General features: G+C 46.8%; 1 protein-coding gene across 2 annotated transcripts in view; it reads left to right on the top strand.

Annotated features, from left to right (window-relative positions):
- The window catches only part of Fank1 (fibronectin type III and ankyrin repeat domains 1), a 102,747-nt gene that overhangs the window by 63,686 nt on the left and 15,151 nt on the right, over positions 1–23,910 (top strand). For both annotated transcript variants that reach the window (XM_087908329.1, XM_087908328.1), the window contains exons 2-3: positions 11,082–11,259; positions 18,537–18,661. In XM_087908329.1, the coding sequence (XP_087764455.1) occupies positions 11,082–11,259; positions 18,537–18,661 (303 nt within the window). The remainder of the gene's footprint in view (positions 1–11,081; positions 11,260–18,536; positions 18,662–23,910) is intronic.

Below are 23,910 nucleotides of genomic sequence, written 5' to 3'. Positions count from 1 at the left end.
CCTTTAGATGGAGAGGGGAGGATGTAACATGAGAGAAGCAGGGCGAGGGGTTGAGGATGGGGGTTGGAGTGGGTGGGAAAGGGAAGCAATACCTGCTGGGAAGATTAAAAAAGATTTATTCATGCCCAAGCTGAGATCAAAGCTGTACACTTGTAACCCGTGCGGAGAAGGAGAGTAAATCTGTCTTCCAACGGCACTCTACACAGGTGGGGGTGCTTTCTGGAATGATCTAGTGGCTGCCTTTGAGTTCTGTTTGCAGAGCAGGTTTGGTTACTGCCTGCCACAAAGGGTGTGGACATGAATCTTGACTGTGGAAGACATGCCTGGAGTCAGGCATCAGATAAATATGGCAACACTGGCCCAGCAGGGGTGGGGGATGTCTTATACAGGACACTGTTCTGATAGACACAAAGAACAGCGGGCACTGTTGATAACTGATGCCTGATTTGTGGTCTCAGTTCTTTCTATACTGGCTGTGAACAGTTGTTTATTTTTCTGCATATATCCCGTGACCTGCTTAGAATGAGTGTGCTTGGGGAGATCCTCATACAGCTATTGAATTTGTTCTCATGTGGTAGCGTCATCCAACCCTCTGTTTTTTTAGTTTTTATTTGTAAATGGTTGTAGCGAGCTGTCAGAAGCAGGGGTGGTTGTACTTTGCCCATTTGGGAGAGGCAGGGAAACGATACAGGCCGTTACAAATGCAGTTCTTATTCCTCTAGAGCAGCACTTCTCAACCTGTGGGTCTCAGATACCCTACATAGCAGATATTTACACTACGGTTCACAACAGGAGCAAAATTAGAGTTATGAAGCAGCAATGAAAATAATTTTATGGTTGGGGGTCACCACAACATGAGCAGCTGTATCAAAGGGTCACAGCATTAGGAAGGTTGAGAATCTCTGCTCTAGAGTCTCTAGTGACTTTGGAGGTTGATGTTAATCCAACCTGGTGATGGTGATGATGGTGATGCTGATGATGACTGAATATTCTTCAGAGCACTCTCTACTGTCTGGATCATTCTGTTGCTGGTACAACAATGGGATTTGTTTTTAGGTTTAATCTTCTTTGGGCAAGTTTTCAGAGCACATCACTGGCAGCAGAAACGAAAGAATGGTTCTTGTGTTTTCCAGTGCTCTCTGTTGGTTTTGTTCTTGAGGGTGAACTCACATATCCGCCGGCACCTTAGACTTTTTCCTCACACTTCAGTGATAATTTTTGACAGGGAGGAGTCTGCTTAAGGTTTGTGTCTCCCGAGGACCACAGACTCCATGAATGCTGGAGCTGACTGTACTTAGCAGAGGCCCACCACATAATGACATTGAAAAAGAAACTGAGGACTGGCGAGATGGCTCAGCTGGCAAAAGTGCTCGCCACAACCTGAGTTCAATCCCCACAACCTGTGTAAAAAGCCAGAAGCAGTGGCATGCGCCTGTAGTCCCAGCATGACTTTGTCCAGATGGGAGGCCTGGACAGGAGATTTTGTCCAAAGCCCGAAGGTCAGCCTGGAGGGAAGCCCCAGAAACAGGAGAGATGGCTTCAACTAGGTAGAAGTTTTTCTCGCCTCTACACATGAGCTACAGCACATGGATGCCGCCCCTCCCCCCCACACCTAATTTTGTTTTTCAAGACAGGGTTTCTTTCTGTGTAGCCCTGGCTGCTCTGGAACTTGCTCTGTAGACCAGGCCAGTCTCGAACTCAGAGATCCACCGATCTCTACCTCTCAAGTGTGGGATGCACTGCCTGGCTTAATTTTTTTTTTTTTTTAAAGAAGCAGAAAGACAGAGAACTTGTGATGGAGGGCGCAGAAGGAAACCAGCTGACAGTGGTACTGACACAATCACAGTTAATGTGCTGTTAAGCTGTACAGTTCAGAAGATTTTTGGGTCAGTATACACTACTCCATTTTATTTGTGTGGATTATAGAGGTTCCCATTGTGTGACTGATTTCCGTTACTCAGTGGATTGAGTGTTTGTAACAGGTTCTTTTGAAGACAGCTGACTAGCCCCAGCCAAGGAGACCACTGTCATGTCTTGGGATGACTCACATGAACTGCATGATACGTTCACCTGATTCTTTGAATTCTCACGATAGAGAAATTGGGAGTGTCTGTATTTTTTTTTTTTAAAGGGAACATGACTGTCCTGGCATTCAACATACAGTTAAGGCTAGCATCACATTCAAAGCAATGCCCCTGCCTCCTGTGCCATCATGCTGGGCACACTGGAAATTAGCTTCCGTGTAATTTTCCTAACTACTGAGGCATTATAAACACACGATCCACAGGTGATGAAGTCTGATAGTGCCTGATAAAATGGTGTTTCTTACTGCGGGTTTGAACTCTGCTTGTCTGTCATGGTTCGATTAAGGGCAAGCACATGTGAAGCAGAAGCTCCTATCAGATGAGCTGAAAGCAAGCAGGCACTGAGCAGTGCAGGAGAGCAAGGGCTCCCTGCGCACTGTCCTGGGGGCCTGGCCTTCATCTGGGGGAGAGTGTTGCTGAAATACCGGGAAGCCCGAGACAGGCAGCCGTCCTGAGTTTCTGAGTCTGATCTCGACAAGAGCACTTGAAGACTCTGGGAGTATGGTTTGCCCATTTACCCATCTAGGGCATGTGCATAAGGCAGAGTGAAGGTATTGACTCCTCAATGCAACCAGTACCCTATTTTTCTGTAAGTAAATCACACCAGTACATAAAGTGTTCACATGCTGCCGCAGGAGTGGCATGTGGCTTAAAAAGATTTAAGGGTTGCTAATTAAATCACTTTTTCTGGTCTTCTGTTCCTTTTGTTTTCTTTCCCTAATAGAGATTCTATTTTAATTTTTAAAATTACATTTATTTTGTGTGTGTGTGTGTGTGTGTGCATGCAAGTATGTGTACATACACACAAGCCATGGCACGTGTGAAGATCAGAGGACAAATTTTGGGAGTCAGTCCCTCCTCCCAGCACTTGCGTCTTGGGACTTAAACCCTGGCAGTCAGACTTGGCAGCAAGCTCCTTCACCTACTGAACCATCTCCACACCCCTTGCAGATGTGAAAACCTAACTTTATGTACGTTGTATCATTCTGTAAATATTGTTTTATAGCTCTAGGCAACTCAACCTCCCAGTTATTTTTAGAATAAATGAATTGTAACTTTATGTTAATGGCTACATAGTATTCGAGGGTACAGACCTTTCATAACTCATGCTGGCCACTTAGGTAGTTTTCGGTCCCCTCCCTCAAAGCAGAGCTGCTATGGCCCCCTTTGCACATGTTGGGGCTCTCACCAGGGGTGAGATTGTGGGCTGAGGAGAACAGGAGCCCTGTGCAGCTTCCAGTCATTTTCCCAAGAGATTTTCCAGTTCACACTGTTGGCAGTGGTCTAGCCCTGGCCTTCCTCCTCCTCGCCGCTGGGAAGTTCCACTTTTAGTAAGTCCTCCAGTGTGAAACACACTGGATCGCGCTGTGCAACTGTGCTGACCATCAGGAAGGTCAGTCACATCTTGCTGTCACCCCTGTTGTGTGGAGCTCTTGGCAAGGTCCTCAGTTACCCCTTCCCTAAGGATTTATGCAAACCAGTCATTCGCACTGAGACAGTTTCCGCTTCTCAGTCTGAATTGAACTTCAGTGACACACTGTGTCCTCTGATTTCAGAGATGGCTTTACTAGAGCCATTCCCTGTTCATCTCACAGGAAAGTGGCGAATCTTAGGCCTGGGAGGGAACACGGACTTCGGGATTAGGGACCTGACTTGAAAGCTCGGCTCCCCACATGCCAGGTGTGTAGCCTTGAATGAGCTGTGCTCCCTCTTTGATCCTGGTACTCTAGCTCCAAGTGAATCAAGATGGTCAAGTCCCCAGCAGGTCAGACACTGTGATGGAGGGTCCTGCCTGGCCTTATGCTTGTAGTCAGCCTGAGCATCAGTAAGGAAAATGAATGCTCTGGGAGCTCAGTTTCTGACTTTGCCAATGACCTGGTCCTCGTGTAGAATTCCAAGTAGAGTTTCTGTGTAGCCAAAACATTAGCCACGTAGTTCTGGGAAGCCTTTGTAAACGTCAGGAACTTGTCAGTGTTTTTATTATTTACTTTTTCAATGCAAACTTCAGTAATTTATTTTTATTTTTATTTTTTGGCTTTTTGAGACAGAGTTTCTCTGTAGCTTTGGAGCCTGTCCTGGAGCTAGCTCTTGTAGACCAGGCTGGCCTCGACTCACAGAGATCCACCTGCCTCTGCCTCCCAAGTGCTGGGATTAAAGGCGTGCGCCACCACTGCCCGGCAACTTCAGTAATTTTTAAAAACATTTTTGTTACTTATTTTTTCTTTACATTAAGTCTGAAAGGGAAGCTATGATACATTGAATGAAAATATCCCCCATTGTCTCAGGCATTTGAGCACTGGTCCACATTTGGTGGCACTGTTTGGGGGACTTTAGGAGGCTGGCCTTGCTGGAGGAAGTGTGTCACTGGAGGAAGGCTTTGAGATGAAAGCCTTACACCGTTTTGTGTTTTCTCTTTCTGCTTTATGTTTGTGGTTGAGGACGTTAGCTCTGTGCTTCTTGTTCTGGCTGCCGAGTTTCTCTTCCATGATGGACTTTGTATCTCTCTGGAGCCTTAAGCTCAAATAAGTCAAGTCCGCTGTAAGTTGCCTGGTCATGGTGTCTATCACAGCAGCGGAACAGTGACAAAGACAGAGGTGGCATCCTTATTCATGTCCACACTCCTGGTGAGGAACCTGTGTGGGCTCAGCAGAGGAAGCAATGTTTCTCAACGTTAAAAGCCAAGGGCACCTGGTGGTGCACACTTCTAATTCCAACACTTGGGAGGCAGAGGCAGATGGAGCGCTGTGAATTCAAGGCTAGCCTGGTCTACGTAGTGAGTTCCAGGACAGCAAGGGGTATGTAGAAAGTCTTTGTCTTTAAAAAAAAAAAGCCAAGGGTACCTGGAGATGAAAATCAGTGCGGATTAGACATGTTGGAAAGCATCGGGTAAATGGTGTGTGCATGCTGCCTGCAGACGCTGCTGTGCTAGCAGAAAAGCTTCTCCACTGTCTACCAGCGTATTGTTCCTTTCAGAACGCCACTTCGTAAAGCCCAGTGGGAGGCTTGGTGGAATCAATCTTACTTTAACTCTTTAACTGTCTTATTTTTAACAGAAAGGAGAAATCATTATCACCACGTGACTATTTTGATACCTGAGTTACATTTTCATCCTCCAATAAGTACTCCTGCAAACATTTTTGATACACACACACATATACATACACACATACATACACATACCTACATACATATACACACATAGTTGTTTTTTTCCAGGCAGGATTTCTCTGTGTAGCCCTGGCTGTCCTGGAACTCACTTTGTAGACCAGGCTGACCTTAAACTCACTGAGATCTGCCTGCCTTTGCCTCCCAAGTGCAGGGATTAAAGGCGTGCGGCTCTGCCATCCAACCATTTTTGATTTTTATAAGACCTAATCTTAGGACCGGAGCTATGACTCGGTGGTTAAGAGCATTTTTTGTACTCGCAGAGGACCTGGGTTTATGAGGAGCAGAAGGAGAGAGATCATGAAAAAGGAAATCAGAACCGTGTAGGGTGCGTTCACCCTCGGATACAAGGGGACTAATCGAATGAGAGCTCACCAAGGCCAGCTGGACTGGGACTGAACGAACATGTGATCAAACCGGAGTCTCTAAATGTGACTGACATGGGGGCTGACTGAGAAGCCACTGTCAATGGCACTGGGTCTTGTTTTGTCTGCATGTACTAGCTTTCTGGGATCCTAGTCTGTTTGGATGCTCACCTTCCTAGACCTGGAGGGAGAGGGGAGGAACTTGAACTTCCCACAGGTCAGGAAACCCTGACTGCTCTTAGGACTGGAAAGGAAGGAGGAGAGGGAGTGGGGGGGAGGAGGAGAGGGAGTGGGGAGAATGGGAGGGTATGGGGAGGAGGGGAGGAAGTGGAAATTTTTATAAACAAATAAATAAATTAATTAATAAAAAAATTATCAGTCATCTACATGGTGATTGATAAGCATCTGTAACTCTAGTCCTAGGGGATCCGATGCCCTTTTCCAGCTTCCACAGTTACCCAGCACACACATGGTACATATCCATACATACAGGCAAAATGCTCATACAAAAATTAAAATGAATAAATCCAATAAAAAGTTTCAAAAAAAAAAATCCAACCTGTGGGAATTCTGGTGCCTCCCCACCCTGCCCCCTAGTGGCATGCTGATTTTGAATATGTTTCTGATTGACAGTTGCTATAGATACATGGGGAACATTTCCTAAAGCCGTGGGGGAATTGTCTTCCTGTCCATGTAAGCGTCCCTCAGTGTACTGTCATCCTGATGGACCATTTGCCCCCAGAGGTCAAGTCACAGATGCCCTCTGCTGGTGAAACCTGGCTCTAGTGTATAGTCACGTGTGTTTTCTGGGGAGGAATTAAGTGACAAAGTTGCATTATGGTGTATATATTCATGTGACAAATGGCTCACTTGTTTTTTATATTTATAATATCCCATCTTTTGGTGGTCCTAATCATAAATATTCATTTCAAAGTTCAGACACCCAACTCTGACTGTAGCTTTGAACTGTGGCCAGCAGGTGGTCACGAGGACGCTGTGGGGCCTGATAAACTCGCGTGTTTATCTTCTCTTCTGGATGGCATGTTTCTGGTCACGACACTCTAGCGATCCTTTTAAAACAGCAGGAAGTGAAGGCCTAGCTGTGGAGTGAGTTTGCTGAAGCCGTCCTTTCCTGCACCGGGGCCTGTGGCTTGGAAGTAACGCTTCTATCGCTGGCTTCTGGTGACCTCAGAGTGAGGTCTTGTGGGCTTCTCTCAGTGATCCCAGGGCCTGGGTGGTGACAGTGAGCGGAACCGTCACAATTTCATACCCACTCTTTATCACTTGGCAGATGGCACCAGAGGTATAAAGTTGTCGTGTTTTCAGGGGGATTTTATTCCAGAAAGCTTTTATGGCGCACAGAATACATCAGTTATGATTGTCCTGTGGAGGGACTTGCAGTTTGTTTTGCCATCTTTTCACTTTTGGAAGACTTTTAAGTAAAGTTGGATAATCCTACCAATTACATAAAGGAACCATGAAGAATTGAGTGTGTCTGTTTTTCTCTTTGTTTGGAAACTTTAGAAAAGTTAAACTTTAAGCCTAAATTTGTGAGATAAGATTTTGGGACGAAGTCTAGTTATCAACTGCGAAACAAGCAAAAGCAGCCCTGCAAAGATCTGACACCACGTTTTCTCTATAAAAATAGGGCTTTGTGGCCTATGGTTGTAGTTGTTAAATTATTTTTTGTTTTTATGTTTAGTTATGTGTATGTGTGTATCCGTGTGGGTATGTGCCGCTTGTGTGCGGTGCCACAGAGGCAGACTGCTTATGATGGAGACAATAAAATATCTTTAAACCATATGAATACATTTGACAAAGGTTAAGTGAATTGCAGGCATGAACCACTTGCAGTAGTTTCTAGAAAACCAAACCAAAGAAGCTTGCTGCTATTGCTGTGCCGGTGGCTTCTGTCAGTGCTTCCCAAGGCTTGAGTCATGGCTCTCTCTGTTGCTCCGATACTGCACTCTGACCAAGGTAATGTTTTACAATCCAAAATCAAGCATCTAAAATGCATGTGTATGTGTTTGTGTATGGGCATGTGTGTGTATATATGTGCGTGTGTATGAGAAAGAGAGGAAGAGGGAGAGACAGAGAAAGAGAGGGAGAATAAATGTATATCAGTATATGATGATGGAACTCCTGGTGGGGATGTGTGTATGTAGGTTTGTGCACATAAGTGCAAGCGCCATTCAGGACCAGAAGAGGGTGTCAGGTCTCCTGGAGCTGCTATTGCAGGCCTTTGTGAATTGCCTGTCGTGAGTGCTGAGAGCAGAACTGGCTCCTCTGGAGAGCAGTCAGCACTCTTAACCACTGAGCCATCTTTCCAGCCCTATTTTTTTTTTTCCATGGAGGTTTGCGGAACAGGTTCTGGCTATGAATTCCAGGCTGAGTTGAAACTAATGATTCTCCACTTCAGTGCTGAGGTCACAGGCGTGTGCCACCATGCATGTTTAACACCACTGCTGTCACCATGGGGAAAACACGTCCTGCCTTGGCATAACATTGCGAGGACTAGACAACCTGTCACCTTCCTCTGGATAGCCTGGGTGAAACCATGGTTTTATATCACCCACTATTTGTCTTGTAAAATCCTCAGTTCTCCCCTGCCCCGAGACTCCTATTTCCCAACTACTCAGCTCCTGTCTGGAATTTGCAGTGTCTATAGAGCACTGTCCTCTCTTCTGGGTGAATGCTTGCTAAGTCTTGATGGTCAGGGAGAGGGAGGTTTCTCATCATTTGTGTCTACCATTGCCCAGAGCATGGGCTTCGAGAATCGACAGAGGATATGGAAACAGCAACTTCCCTTCTACGGATTCATCACCCACCACCCACCATCTCCTTTTTCCTTTTGAGATGCAAGATTAAGTTAGAATTATTTATCTGTTTTTATTCTAGTGGGTTATAGGTCAGATGTCTTTGGACTGGAAATCGGAGTTGACCTTTAGTTATGTTGGGGGGATTCTGGTATGTCTGGCCACTGCTGCACCCTGGCCTCACAGGTTTTGAAAGGCAAGTGAAATGCTCAGCAGAGGCACCACACTGTGACTACTGGAGTCACTACTGTCACCAGTCACATGCACAGGACCAGAACTGAGGGCAGTGGCCTCAACTGGCAGGCCAATGTGGCCCCTCGGCTCCTCCCAGGTAGACTCATTGTATTATGATTTGGATCTGTGTTCTCTGCAGAATGCAAGAGGCCCACAAGGGCAGTGAGAACCATGCTTCTAGCTTGTCTTTCCCCTAAAACTAGTATTTTAAGTCCATCCAAAGTATTATCAGACAGTAATGCCCCCCCAAACACCATATAATTGATTTGATATGTCACTATCTTACTCTATACATTCTAAGTTCTTTTCATTAACAAATGTCAGAAGTAGTTCAGGGAGACCACTTCCTCTGTCCCTTGCCTCTGTCCCTTCTAGTATACCTGAGATGGTGGACCCACTTCTTTCAGTTAAAAAATATTAGTATTTTGTGGGTGGGGCGTGTTTTGCTTGCGTGTATCTCTGAACCATGTTTGTGCAGTATACAAAGAGGCCAGAAGATGGCATCAGATCCTCCAGGAACTGGAGTTACAGAAGGTTAAGTCATCCTGTGGGGCTAGGATTCAAACCCAGGTCCTCTGGAAGAGCAGCCAGTGCTCTCAATGCTGAACTATCTCTCCAGCCCCTTTCTTGGTTGGTCTAACTTGGACTACATAGCTTTGTGCCCACTGCTGCTGCTGCTTGTTGCGAATTTCGAATGATGGTCTAATAGCATCATTATTATCTAATAACATCCCCTGGGAATCAGTTTCCTTGTCATCTATTCTGAGATTCATCTGTGTCGACATGTAGAACTAGTTCCCTTTCATGCTGTGAACCATGCCATTGCTTGAGGGATATCAGAATTTTCTTTTTCTTTTTTTTCCCATACAGGGTTTTATCTGTGTAGCTTTGGAGCCTGTCCTGGGACTCACTCTATAGACCAGGCTGACCTCAAACTCACAGAGATCTACTGCCTCAGCCTCCCGAGTGCTGGGATCAAAGGCATGTGCCACCACTGACTGGCCTGGGACATCATAACTTATACTTTTACTTGTTACTTAATTGTTCCAAAACACGTTGATGGTTTCAGAATACATACTTAGTTCATATTGAGTCAGTTTGTCATGCCGTCTCTAAATATTTGGAAAATAAGGTAGGAAGTAGGAGCCTGCAGGCTGCCCTTGTCCCTGTCTTTCAGATATGACCCCTCTTCATATTGTACCAGTGCAGAGGACATTGTTGGCCATGCCACCTGCTGTCCTAGGGTGGGCAAAGCTACAGAAGGTCTGTCTTCTTTGGCGGGGCCATACTGCAGGAGGTGTGGGGTGTTGAGAGAGCAGCTGGCCAGCTGTGTAGAGTGCTGACTAAGGAAAATACAAAACCATGTCTTTTTGAGTAACTGAGCAGGGATGTGCTCAATATTTACAAGGCACAAGGCTTAAGACTGGACCCAGAAATGTGAAAGCTAAAGAGACTAAAAGTATAGAAGGCAGATAAAAGAAGCAATAGACAACAGGATGCATCAAAATAACAATTGCATGCTGGGATATGGCCTGTTGGACTCATTATCTTTTTAAAACTCAATATTTCTTTTACGCTTTTTTTACTTTCTGAGACAGGGTTTCTCTCTGTAGCCCTGGCTGTCCTGGAACTTACTTTGTAGACCAAGTTGGCCTCGAACTCACTGAGATCCACCTGCCTCTGCCTTCCGAGTGCTGAGGTTAAAGGCACGTGCCACTACTGCCTGGCAAAACTACATCTCTAGTGGCCAATTTTTAGTTTTACCATGCACTTTCATAGTGCCTTCTGGTAAGGTTTTTGTTTCTACTTTACCTCAACCATTGACCAAATGTCTTCTCCCAGTAGGATCGCTTGTGTCTCTTCAGTGTCTGTTCAGACACGGAGTGAGAGCTCGTTCCTGCTGACCTCTGTGAACACGGGGTTGTGGGAACATTTGTTCCACGTCTTGCTGGTTATTTGTTTCCTCTGTCTGGCACACAGCTCATCTCTTACCTGGGTTATGACTAGCCTGTTCTTGTTTTAAATAGAGATAATCATACAGAATAGATGTCAAGCCTTCGTTGTCTGTTATAAATAAATGTTCAAAGCAGATATGGCACCTCTTGGCTTTATCTGTGAACCAGTTTCCTGAAACATGATAGTACCATACTGAGTTTCATTCATTCTTGAAGAGTCAGCTAATGGCTGTGCCAGAGTAACCTGCTTTCCAGCAGGGTCATGGTCAAGTCCAGTATCAGTGACCAGTGTGGGCCTCTTCAGGAGTGTCAGGGAACCCGTTGCCTGCTGAATTCTGTAACCCTTTGGCTTCTCAGGTGTCACCTTTATTTGAGTGTTCAGTGCGCGAGAAACTTTTAGGCCAGCAGGCATCTGTGACCTTCTGGAAACGCAGCCCTGAAATCCCATATTTATCTTTTCAGAAATCGTGCCATCCTTAAAGCCGCACCCTCCCGTTGTGGGCAAAGTGACTCATCACAGCATCGAACTCTACTGGGATCTGGAAAAGAAAGAGAAACGGCAAGGACCTCAGGAGCAGTGGCTTAGGTTCTCCATCGAAGAGGAAGACCCCAAGATGCACAATTATGGTGTCATTTACACGTAGGTGCAGACACGACTGCTCATATTGCGGCTTGCTTTCCTTCCGGTAAAACAGTTACCCAGTGGCTAAGAAGCCACCGGCTCCTCTGAAGTCAAAGAATGAGCATTAGTGGGGAACTTGGGAATGAACTCTGAGAGCTTCTTTGACTCCTGGAGTATGCTAGTGTAAATCACCTATGTCTAAAATGTAGAGACAGAAAAAAAAAATACTTGGATGTCGTAGCCGTGGTTCCCGTCGGGTTCTGTTAATGGATGCAAGATGAAGCACTTCTGGTCCGTGTCAGCCGAGTGTTCTAATCTCTCGTGACACTGTTGTTCCCTTTCCAACTCTCTCCACCTAAAATAGCCTCCATTTCGGCCTCGAGGAAGCGAGGCTTGTCCCCATATCGGGACCTTTCTCATTATAGTTTCCCTGGCATTTTCTTCTGACTTATCTGGCTGGATCCTTCCCAGAATATGAATCTGAGATGAAGCTCCTCCTCCATACTTCCTCCTCTCTCTAAAGGCCGCAGACCTCGCCAGCCCACCTGCCCCGCTACCTAGAATCCTCTTTCAGGCATCTTGGAAGCCAGCACTGCGCTGGGGATTTCCCACTGGCGGCTTGTTCTTTTCTGCCTCCCACGCCCATTTAGGCACAATGGGAGACGGGTGAGATTCCTCCTTGCCCAGTGCTCTGTTACAGCTCCTAGACCACTGCTGGCTGGCACAGGCCCTGGCAGAGCTCTGGCTTTCCCGCAAACAAGTGCCATGGGAGCGAGTCCTAGAGTTGCCTTCCCACCACCTCTTCCTTAACTTCCTCTGGCTGCTTAGCCCGTTGCAAAATAAAATCACTTCTTTCTGCAACTTAGGAATACCAGAAAGAGATGCAAGTGTGAGTCTTATGCAGCCTTTACAGTAGATATGTGGTTTAACACAGAAGAGCCTGTGGCCCCCTCCCACCTTCCCCTGGTGCCCTGGGACACACAGTGCTGCAGTGAGTCGCAGGCAGCAGGCTGGCAATGATGCAGTCAGGATCCAACATGTTCAGTCAGCTGCTTGTCTGCCCTTTCCTCCAGGGGCATTGTGCCCCAGTGCTGATGTGGGGGGTGGGAACTGGTGATGATGCCCTTGGTAACTTTTCTGATCTCATGCCACACCCCTGCCCTCCCCTTCTAGTGTCACTGTCCCTCCACCCCACTCTAGTTATTACCTAAGTGGTAGTAGCCTGATGGTTGAGAAGTTTTTTTTCTGTGTCCAAGCAAAATATAGTATTATCTGAAATATAGTCGCCATGTGAAAATCATTTTGGAGCCTGAATCCTTGTTCAGTTAGGTTTCTACGGCAATAAACACTGTGACCAGAAGCAACTTGATGAGGAAAGGGTTTATTGCAGCTTATTTATTTATTTATTCCCATACATTGAGGGAAGTCAGAGCAGAACTTGGAGGCAGGAGCGGATGCAGAGGTCATGGAGGATGCTGCTGACTGGCTTCCTCCCCAGGATTTGCCTAGTTTGTTTTCTTAACCCCCAGGACCACCTTCCCAGCACCAGCACAAGAGACTGTGCTCTCTCTATCAATCATTGATCAAGAAAAGAATCCATGGTTTTGTCCATCGGCCAAGCTGGTGGGGACATTTTCTCAACCTAGGTACCCTCTTTCTAAATGACTTTAGCTTATGTCATATTGACCAAAAAAATCTATCACAATCCCCAAGCTGTTCCCTAATCATGTCATACTTTGTACTATGAAAACGATTTCCTTCATATGTAATATAAAATGTATTGTGTGTGTGCACATACGTGTGGGTATGTATGTGGTGCATGCATGCATATGCAGTTTTATGTACCCATGGAGGTCAGATGAATATGCTGCATGTCCTGCTCTTTAATTCTCTCCCCTATTCCACTGAGACAAGTTCTCTTATGGAACCTAGCTTGCCCTCCCCTGCTGCCATGGCCTCCTGCTAGACTGGCTGGCCAGCAAACTCTAATAATCCTCATCCTCCTGTCTCTTCCCACCCCAGTGCTGGGATTCCAGGCCTTTTTTGTTTATTTGTTTGTTTTGAGACAGAGTATCTCCATGTAACAGTCCTGGCTGTACTGGAACTCACTTTATAGACCAGGCTGGTCTCGAACTTATTGAGTTCCACTTGTCTCTGCATTCCAAGTGCTGGGATTAAGGGAGTGTGTCAACACTGCCTGGCTTGCCAGCTTTTAAATGTAGGTACTAGGATCAGAATTTGGGTTCTAATGCTTTTATGACAAGTGCTTTTTTTTAAAACCTATTGAGCCATCCTTCTCAGTCTCAATTATATTTTAAGTATTTTTATGGAGGAAGAGAAAGATAGAACCCTCTATTTGTTCAATTTGTGCTTGGCCAGAGCTGTTCTGGTTATGTTCCTCTGCTACCTGTTGACTGCTGGTCCCTCCCTCCCTCCCTCCCCCCTTTTATCCTTCCCTCCCTTCCTCTCTCCCTCCCTCCCTCTCTTTCTTTTGCCAAGTGCCCAGGCTTTGTTTAGAGACAGCAGCCACATACACCAGCCTCTAACCCCATGCGGTGTCTGTACAATTCACCTTGGCCCTGGAAACATGGCTCCTTTCAGGTCAGAGAACAATCTTTGATGATGGCCTGCCTTCCTGAGCTGGTGGCATCTCCTGTAGACCCTGGTTCCAAGGGCCTTGGTGAAAGTTTTATCCCTCAGAAAATTGTGCATGTGTGCCTGAGCACTAGGTGGCAGGCTTGGACTGCAGTAGTCCCAACCTCATTTGCCAACTCATGGCTCTGTCTCCAGTTATGCAGACTAGCGAATGCCTTGCTTACGAGAATGGTTATGTAGTGCGCATTGGGCTGGTGGACTTGGCCATTTCCTCTTGCCTGGGCAGTTTGGCTCTGGTCCATCGCCAGGTTGTCTTGCATCACTGGCGCGGTCTTTGGCTTGGGCTTTCCTTATAGTTCTCGGAAGTTCAGTTACCCAGCTTTGTGGGTTCTCCCTATTCCCCTTCTCGAGGCCAGGGCATTCCACTCCATTTTCTGTCTGGTTTGCAGATGTGCCCCAGGACCTGCACTGCTAAGACATCTGCCAGTGAGACGAGCCCCCTTGCTGCCTTCTCTTCTACCCTGAAGACTGATGTTCCTTTTACTCTCATTTTCATGTCTCAAGTGGGTCTTCTTTGCATGGAGGACCAAGCTCGGCATGATCCTTGGATGCTGACTCCCTGAGTGTCATTTAATCATGACACCTGGTCCACTGTGAAGGTAGTGTCCTTTTGAAATTGTGTGTGTGAAGCATGTGCACACATGCAAGTCTACACACGTACACTCATACCCCTTGGGTGGTAAGTCTAGTGTCCTGACAAATTTTTCTTTTGTTCTGTTTTGTTTGTTTGCTTGTTTGTTTGAGACAGGATTTCTCTGAGTAGCTGTGGCTGTCCTGGAATTTACTCTGCAGACCAGGCTGGCTTTGAACTCACAGAGATTCACCTGTCTCTGTCTCCCTGAGTGCTGAGATTAAAGGTGTGTGCCACTGCTGCCCAGCCCCCGGCAATTTTTAAGGTGTTCTGTTTTGGTTTTTTGAGATGAAACCTTGCAATTCTCTCTAGACTGATCCCAGGATCCTGGGCTCAAGCGATCTTTGTGTCTCAGCCTCCCAAGCAACCTGGCTCTACTAGCAAATGGCTTAAATCTAGCACTGAAAGCATCTTATATCCAACCAGTCCATACACTGTTCTGCTACCTCCCACCTCAGTTATTGCACGAGCTTCCTAGTTGGCCCTGTCTACTGCCTACGGCCTCGCCTTCCCACAGCCTCATCACAGGCAGCCACAGCAACCCTCATGAACCATACAGATCCCCCCTGTCCTGGCTTAACAACCTCCTTCGCTTCCCCCAACGTCTTTCCAGTAAAAACCAGTGTTCTTTGGATGAGCCACAGCCACATGGTTGCCTCTTACTGCCTTGTCAGACTCTCCAATACTCCCACCTGTCCACCCCTCTCCTCCACGCTCCTCCATGCGCTTTCCTATCGGACACTGCTCCGAAAGTCGCCTTCAGTATCCCCCACTTGTTCCAGGTCCTGCCTAAGCTGTCTCCTCAGTGAAGGATCTTCCTCCTGTCCCAGACCCCGAGCTTGTCCTATGTTTTCCTCCTCAGGACTTACTACCCCTGACACATTGTACATGCTTACTTATATGTCTCATTTACCATGTGGTTTTTGCAACATGGGGAATTTCTTTCTGACCCCAGTGCCACTAGAACACTGTTCAGTATGTCTTGGCACTCATTAATATAGGACAAGGGAATGGATAAAAAGCATGATAGGGTGCTAACTCCCTATACCGGAGAAAGTTTGTGCTCAGAAATGAAAGCTAATAAGGCAGGGGTTAGCAAACTGTACACACACATGTGCGCTCTCTCTCTCTCTCTCTCTCTCTCTCTTTCTCTCTCTCTCTCACATACACACACACACACACACCCCTGTACCTTAGAGGACCAACCCAACCCAAACTGTAGTGTAGATGCTCACTTAGCAATGCAGTCCACTTCCTCATAAGAATAATCTGTTCCAGTCTAGTTTTTATTTTCTATACTATAATTTTCAGCCCATGTAGTATTTCAGGGCATTTATTCTGCTGGGTTTAGAGATCTCACATTGTGATAAGTATATTTATATTTCTTACATGCCTGCTTTCTTATTCAAATGTTTTTCTTAATGCCATCAGAACCATTTCTTTATTATATTGCTGTATAACCAACTGTGAGTCTGTCTGTCTGTCTGTCTGTCTTCCTGCTGGCCTGTGACGGCACTAGCTTCTGCTCCATGTATAATGCTTCTGTAGGCCAGAAGTTGGCATGGAGGATGCTGCCTAGACTTTTTTCTATCACTGCCTACCACTGTCCAGTGGTAAGTTCCATCTTGCCATGTGGCCCCTTTACAGCAGAGAATTAGAGCTTTTTACATGGCCAGCTCCCTATGGCATTAGTACAGAAGCTACAGGCTTCACAATACCCAACCTCAGCACTCCCAGCTCCCCTCCCGCCACCTGCCCTCCTATCACAGGGTGCAGGACTAGACCTTTGCCTGTGTTTCTGTATTAATGGATGGGCTGGCCTTCCTAAATATAAACTTTCTTCTGAGTGAAGAAAGGTGGCCTCCCTGGTGTGCACAAATAAAAAGACACCAAAACAGGGCTTAATTTGCCAGCAAAGATCGGAGAACAGGGCCTGATGTCAGATGCAATGCACAGAGAGCAGGGCCTGACGTCAGATGCAATGCACAGCTTATTTTCTTGCCTCTGTTGGATTTTGTCACCGGAAGTGACGTCGTGCTACAAGTTTCTGACTTCTCCTGGAATCTCAGTTTTGGATAAACCCCAAAGGAAAAGGGTAAACTTGGAGCTGGGTGCTGTTGCTAGATCTCACTGAGACATCTTTCCCTACGTGGCCTAGACCTGATGCATCCTAGCCTCACCCTACTCAGGCACACAAGGCCTTCATCTTAGGGCTGGTGCCCTTTGGAACGTACATTTCATTCTGACATGCCTTGTTGTGGAAGTCAGAGAGACCTGTCATACAGCTTCTCTTTTCTTCCACCCACTATTGCTCATGCAGGGGAATACATTCATGGGGAAGCCAGAAGGCTTCAGACTCTGGGTAGGAAGGAGATGGAAGAGTGGAGGTTACTCCGTTATTCAGGGACAGAAGTGGTTCTGCTCTGTAGCTACCCCTTTCATGCCACACATTGGAGAAGAGACTGATTTCCCAGTGGGCCCTGGGGCTGACCAAGTGAGACCTTGTGAGTGACAGGTGCATCTCGTCATGCTGCCACCCCTTCTCTGGAGCCATGTTTTCAGGTGAGCTTCTGTCAGGCATGATGTTGACTATAGGAGAGAGGGCTTGCAGCACACTGGCTGATTCATGTCTGTCTTGAGATCATCCATGGCTGTCTGGCCCAACACTTTGCAAGAAATGGGCATGGGACAAGTTTGAGTTCATGGAACAGAACTTGTATGTAAATATTTAGATTGAGCACAAACATCCTCGAACAGTTCGTTTGAGAATAGTAATGTATGGCTTTGGCCTCTGCAGAAGCCGCATTGAGGATGAGAGAGCAATGAGAGGAAATGATGGTGAGCTTGGCGGGCGTGGAGTTCTGGGGACGTGCACGGAAGGGAAGAGAGAGCAGAGCTGGAAGTAATGGGGGGCCTCATCCAAGGTCAAGCCTTTGCACCACAAGGAAAGACACACTTAGAGACAGAATTGAGAGTGGGATACTCGGAATCCACTCAAAACCCAATAAAGACCTCTGCTAGTAGACTATTTCTATGAAGAACACATGTTCATGCCATTGTGCCCCACGCACTGTGTGAAATGTTTTTTAGTGGGGGGAATATAAGCAAATGTTTATTTATTCTAGACAGCAAACTGGTGACACTAAGGAAACAATTTTATCAAAGTTTACTTGGTGAACCTGGGGGAATTATTGTTTTTTTGTTTTTTTTTCTGGGAGGATGGATGAGAGGTTAGCTACAGAAACATGGAGGACTCAAGGGCAGCTGTGTGAAAGGTGCTGACTGACAAAAGCTGAAATTCTGAAGCTCTGAGAAACTTTAAGGCAGTTCCACAGGTCAGAGAATCTCTACTCAGGCAGCTCAGGTAGTGCAAAAATTCCTTTTCTCTTAAATCTGGGCTGGTGTGAGAATCCTTCCCCTGGCCTTCTGAATCTTATTAGTTTCAGGAACTTACTAAGACTTGTGAGTTGATTGCTTCCAGAGTTTCATGAGCTTTCCCCATCTCTTCCTGGATGGAATGTTTCAATTGGGAGGGAAACTGCTGCACAACACCTGGCTAGACCCTGTGGGGCTAAGAGCGTACATGACACAAAGGCACAGAGGGCACCACCTGTGACATGTATGCTTCTGTCAATGAATTCAATAAAGCAGGATCATATCTATACTGGAAATCGACAGCATTCAAAAGTTGCTTCCTCCTGTTGTTACCTGCTATTGGAAAATGCTGCTTAGGTGGCCTGGCATGTGGACAAGGCAAAGGCTGCTCTACATATAGTTGGAAGCTAGCTTTACGTGTGAAAAGATTTTCTTTGTGTAACCCCCCCCCCCCAAACAAAATCTCACCTGCACGGGCAGTGAAAGAGTGTAAATATAAGACATTCTACCCTCAAACATGGCGTCAGATGCACAGATCTTTAAGCATTTTTAGATATTAGTCTCAGGAAATGACGTAAAGCCAGGACAAGGCCGAGGTGGTCAGAGGCATCCATGTTTGTCTCCTCCTGTCCAGGGGCTATTCGACAAAGCATGTGGTTGAAGGTCTAGAACCAAGGACACTGTACAGATTCCGACTGAAGGTCACCAGCCCCTCTGGAGAATATGAGTACAGCCCAGTCGTCTCGGTGGCTACAACCAGTGAGTACACTCATGCTCCACGCTCCCTTCTTATAGATAGGAAACCCATAAGCAATAGAGAGAAAAAGAGTTCGTGTTCTTCCAGGCCTCACTGGAAGCAGAGAGAACTCCATTGGTAAGCTCTATGATGGCTTCGTTGGTTGCCTGGGCCACCTTACAGCCTGCCATGAGGAAGGCCAGCTATGGTTTTCAAAACTGACAGAGCTGACTTGGTACCAGGATTGTCCTGTTCATGGGCATTGGGCACAGGGTGGAAGTTAAACTTTCTTAGGAATGGGCTGGCAGGGGAAGGACGGAGCATCGCTTCTTCCACACTAGCCAGACTTCCTGTGACGACCCTGGCCTTGTCCTGGTTTTCTGTCATTTCCTGAGACTGATATTATAAAACATTTAAAAATATGTTCGAGGATGGAAAGTTTCGTATATATTCACACCCTGAAAGTGCAGGTGAGATTTTGTTTTGGAAGAGGGTTGTACAAAGAAAATCTTTTCCCATGTAATTCTAGCTTTCAGTTGTATCTAGTGTGACTCTTGCCTTGTCTGCATATGTTCTGTGGTTTGCCATTATGCCCTCATGAATGAAGGTGGTTTAGATCTTGAACTACCTTACTGTGCCTTTGGTTCCAAGGATGGCAAGAGGGGTCTCACTCTGGATGAACAGATATGGAACAGAGTTAGTTAAAGCTGAGAGGTGGGGTCTTCACCTGTGGTCCTAAGTGATGCTTAGTCATGAAACAGGGTAACTTCATAGGAGGCATGCAGTAGTCAATTATGAAGGTCAGGTAAGAGGTCCTGCTCCTTCATCTGGTGATGCTGAAAGTAATATTTGTAACTGGAGCCCAGGAAGAAGAAAAGAAGACAGAACAGAGAGGGGGGAAGAGAAGGGGAGAGAGGGAGAAAGGGAGAGAGGGAGAGGGAGAGAGAGAGGGAGAGGGAGAGGGAGAGAGAGAGAGAGAGAGAAAGGGAGGGAGGGAGGGAGAGAGAGCACACTTGGAACACAGAAAGGCAAGGTCAGGGAGCAGTAGGCATGGGAAATACAAACATAGAGCCTGCCTTTGAAAGAACTCTCAGGGCCACAGGCAGGATGCTCTCCCAGGCAGCCTCTGCACTTCCTTCTGACTTTCTCCTGCGGTCCCCACCTCCCACAGCCACCACTGCCCTCTCAGTTCTCACAGAGTACCTAGTCCCCTGGTCTGCCCACTGCACATACTCTGTGGGCAGAATTGGGTCAGGGCTGATTTCGTGTGCAGGCTTCTTTCCTGCACACACTTCTGCTGGCCCCACCTTGAGGCAGGTTCAGCATTTCTTCTGTCCTGTTTAACATATTCACCTGCCCTTATCCTCCCACTACTATCATAGGCTCCTGGATGGAGGGTGAAGGGCCAGGCATCTCTCATATGTGGGGCTGGGTGGGTGGATGATTAATTAAGATGCAGTGGCAGAGGTAGATGCACAGAGAAGTGCACTGGCTTTTGTCTGTTTTCTTTGTTTGCTTCCTCTCATGTCTTGGGAACAGATCCTTTCTCATCAACTGGGCCAGTCCACCTGACCCTAGCTGGAGAGGTGCACACAGCTGACTTGGCATCTTGCTGTGGTGGGCTGCAGGTGACCTGCTGTCCCGAACAACACATCTAAGCCAGGGAAGGGCTTCTGACTTTTTTTTTTTTTAAAAAGAAGGTAGAGAGATTGGGGCCTGACCCTGCAGATCAACTGATGAGGGATCTGCTTCTGGCTAAGTGTGCTTCTTGTCCAGCTGACTTCAGAGAGGCAACTGCAGATATCTGGCCTATGATTTTGCCCTTATATGACTTCTATAGGAAATTAGATAAGACCTCTCAAGGGACAGGGACACACCGGTAGTGAGTGTGTATGTGCATACATGTGCGTAAGTGTGTGCGTATACGCGCATGTGTGTATACTCACATACCCACGCTCACACGATAGCACTCTCAAACAGTGCAGTCAACTGTTTCTCTGCTAGCCTCATGGCGCTATGCTCCGTGGAGGGACTGGCGTCTTTGGTGGAGGCAAGCCTCTGGCTCTGCTGATTGACGGCTCTTCCCTCATTTTATGCTAATATTCAGTGCGGGGCTCTCTTAAGGAGCCTGAAGATGCTCAACAGAGAATCGAGAATGCTCATATTATACAGAGCAAGCAAAAATGCTTCTGTGAGCTTATAATTTGCATTTAGTTTGAGAGCATTTTAATGAATCACAAAAGCCTGCACTTTGTTCGAATAAAGGATGCTCAGCCTCTTTTTTTCCTTCCCAGGTAAAGTACACGAGGCTCTTGCTTAAATGAAGCATGCAATTTTAATCAGTCAGACCCTTAAAAAGAAAGAAAAACAGCTGCTACTTGTTAATTGGCAAATATCTTCTCCAATGAGTTCATGATTTATTCACAGTTTTTAATAAAGACCCGAGTTCCACTGAGGAAGGTGTTATCGCCATGTCCTACTTGTGGTCACTTCTGCAGCTAGATGACCCCCATCGAGAGTGAGATGGCTTCTCAAAGTCCACCCTGCCCATCCCCTCCCAGGGGTGTCCACTGAGTGCACCGTATCCAGTCCAGCCCAGATGGGTACCCCGGAGCACCCTCGACGTGATGTGTGCAGTCACGGCACCCAGAGCAAGCGCTGTGGGGTTGGACCCCCCAAGGCCGGCCTGTTCTCTATTCAGTTGCACACACTGAGGCCATTCTCCTGGGCCAGACCTGCAGAGTCTTGAAGAGCTCATGCTTGGAAGGGTGGGACATGTTGCTCGCCCTGGAATTTCCTCTCTGTTCTCCGTGCCCCCTGCCTGCAGTGGAAGTGAGAGTGGCCGTCAGGCTCTTCTCATTGTGTCTTGTGAAGTTCTTGCCCACAGGTTTTCTTTGAAAATATTCTTTAATATTGTGTGTATGTGCACAAGTGTGTGTGCACGTGTGTGTGTGTGTTTGTGTAGGTCAGAGGACAGTTTTGTGAAGTTGATTCTCTCTGTCCACCTTCTCGTGGGATCTGGCATGGCATTCAGATTACCAGGCTTGTGTGTAGCAAGTGTCTTTACCCACCTAGGCATGACACCAGTCCATGTTAATAGGGTTTCCTGGACTGATCCACCTGGTTCTAGTGGGATTCTCGGTTTTTCTTTGTCTTCCTTGGGACAGCATCTTGGTAACTGGGGAGTACTAGCTATCATTGAGAGGGACTCTCATAACTGACCAGTGTTTTTTTGTTTTTTCCAAGACTCAGCAAGTGAGATGTATGAGCAAGGATGCTGCTTCCTCTGTCTCTGTGAGGTGGTCCCTTTGGTCATAGAATCCTATGGGAAGCACTGAGGATCCCTAGTAGAAGTGGGTATAGACAGCACATTTATTTTAGCTGTATCACAAAGCCTAGACATCTTTGCTGCACATAGCTCTCAAGCTCATAAGCATGAAATGAGCTTGTTTTGTTTTCTAATATTTTCGTACAGCAGCACTTCCTGGATGTGGTAGGAAGTGCCTCCATCAGAAGACCTCGATCAGAACACCTCCCTGTGCTGTATAGTGAGGTGAGGTGAGGGGAGTGCAGTGAGGCTGAGTGCAGTGAGGCTGAGTGCAGTGAGGCTGAGTGCAGTGAGGGGGGAGCGCAGTGAGGGGGGAGCGCAGTGAGGGGGGAGCGCAGTGAGGGGGGAGCGCAGTGAGGGGGGGAGCGCAGTGAGGGGGGGAGCGCAGTGAGGGGGGAGCGCAGTGACGGGGGAGCGCAGTGACGGGGGAGCGCAGTGACGGGGGAGCACAGTGAGGCTGGAGCACAGTGAGGCTGGAGCACAGTGAGGCTGGAGCGTAGTGAGTACAAGTAGCCAGTGCACAGATGGGGACTGCTACAGATGCTTCCAGACCTTGCTCTGACTATCACAAGTCCACATTCCCTGAAGCTTTTAGGCATCCATGTTTATTTGACACTTGTTGGGAAGGGCAGGGAGTTTACATTTATTTTAGATTCTGTATTTTAAAACATAGTAAGAATAGAAACATAATTATGAATCAGTCAGATACCTCAATGCCTATTAAATTATGGCCCCAGGTGAGACTTGACCATAAGCTCTGATGCTGTCTTCTCCCAACCAATGATCTGGACAGCTTTGCATTACTCAGCCCTGATTTTGTAACTAGGAGGAGAATTTAGGAAGAATGTGGAGTCCTTACTAGTAAGAGTAGATTTAGAATGCTCTTCACATTGAAAAGTTCAGTAAAGACCAGATGAACTTCCGACACTCCCACGCATGACTCGGTAACTTGCTTTTGTGGCAGCTGGATCTTGAAACACACAAAAGGGTTCTTTTGTAGATAATCGGCTTCTTCTAGGCAAACTGCCTCTCCCTTTATGTAGGAAAGAAAGGAGGGAGGGCAAGGCACTGTTAAGTTAATCCCCTGAAGTGTAGAGGTCACACAGTGGTCTGTGGAATGTCCACTTCAATGCACCTGAGATCCTCATCCATGACACTGCTGACTTTCTGAATATGGCTAGGCCACGAGTGGTGGCAAGCTGTCCTGTGGGCATCCCTGACCCTGCCCTGCTAGATGCCAGTAGCATCTCCCAAGTCGTGACAACAGATGTGTCAAATGTCCTTGGGAGTATAAAGTCCCTTTAGTGAGATCCCTGGACTGGCAGGACCTTCCTTAGAAGAACAAGGATGGCCAGGCCCTTGGCTTTGAAAGCTTTACACAATACCTGGATTTGAATGAAGCCTTTGGTTTAAAGATGTGTGAAATGATGAAAAAGATGTCTAACATGACTGAATAAATCTTTCAGAGATTGGTAAACTTTAGAAGACAGCGGCTTTAAAGCAATTTAAGTTGATATCAATTGATTTTTACCTAAAAAGAGAGAAGGAGCCAGCTGTGGCCAATCTGACCCACTGTTTCCAGTTTTCATCACCCCCCCCACCCCGGTCACTTGGTCACTTTGAATGTCTATCACTTAGTGAGGTCTCCATTGCCTGGGATCTGATGTCCTAGAGAGACTGGAACAGGAAAAGGCTGCTATCTGATTCTGCAGGTGGTGGGCTCTGAGAGGGAGTGCGAGGGCTGGGGCAGGCCCCTCGGGAGGGAGTCTGGACTCAGAGCTGTGTGTGATGGGGAAGGACTTGCTATCTTCCTTTATAGCTTAGAATAATAACTATGAAATTGGTTGTAATACTAATGAGAAAAGTGTGTGGGATCCCGTTTATCCTATTTTCTCAGAGACCCCTATGGCACTATTGATCAACCATCCAGTGGTATAACTTAGA

The sequence above is a fragment of the Myodes glareolus genome, chromosome 7 (genome assembly GCF_982192425.1).
Source record: "Myodes glareolus chromosome 7, mMyoGla1.1, whole genome shotgun sequence".
Taxonomy (NCBI): domain Eukaryota; kingdom Metazoa; phylum Chordata; class Mammalia; order Rodentia; family Cricetidae; genus Myodes; species Myodes glareolus.
The sequence above is the reverse complement of the archived record's forward strand: the minus strand, read 5'-3'. Positions and strand labels throughout refer to the sequence as shown.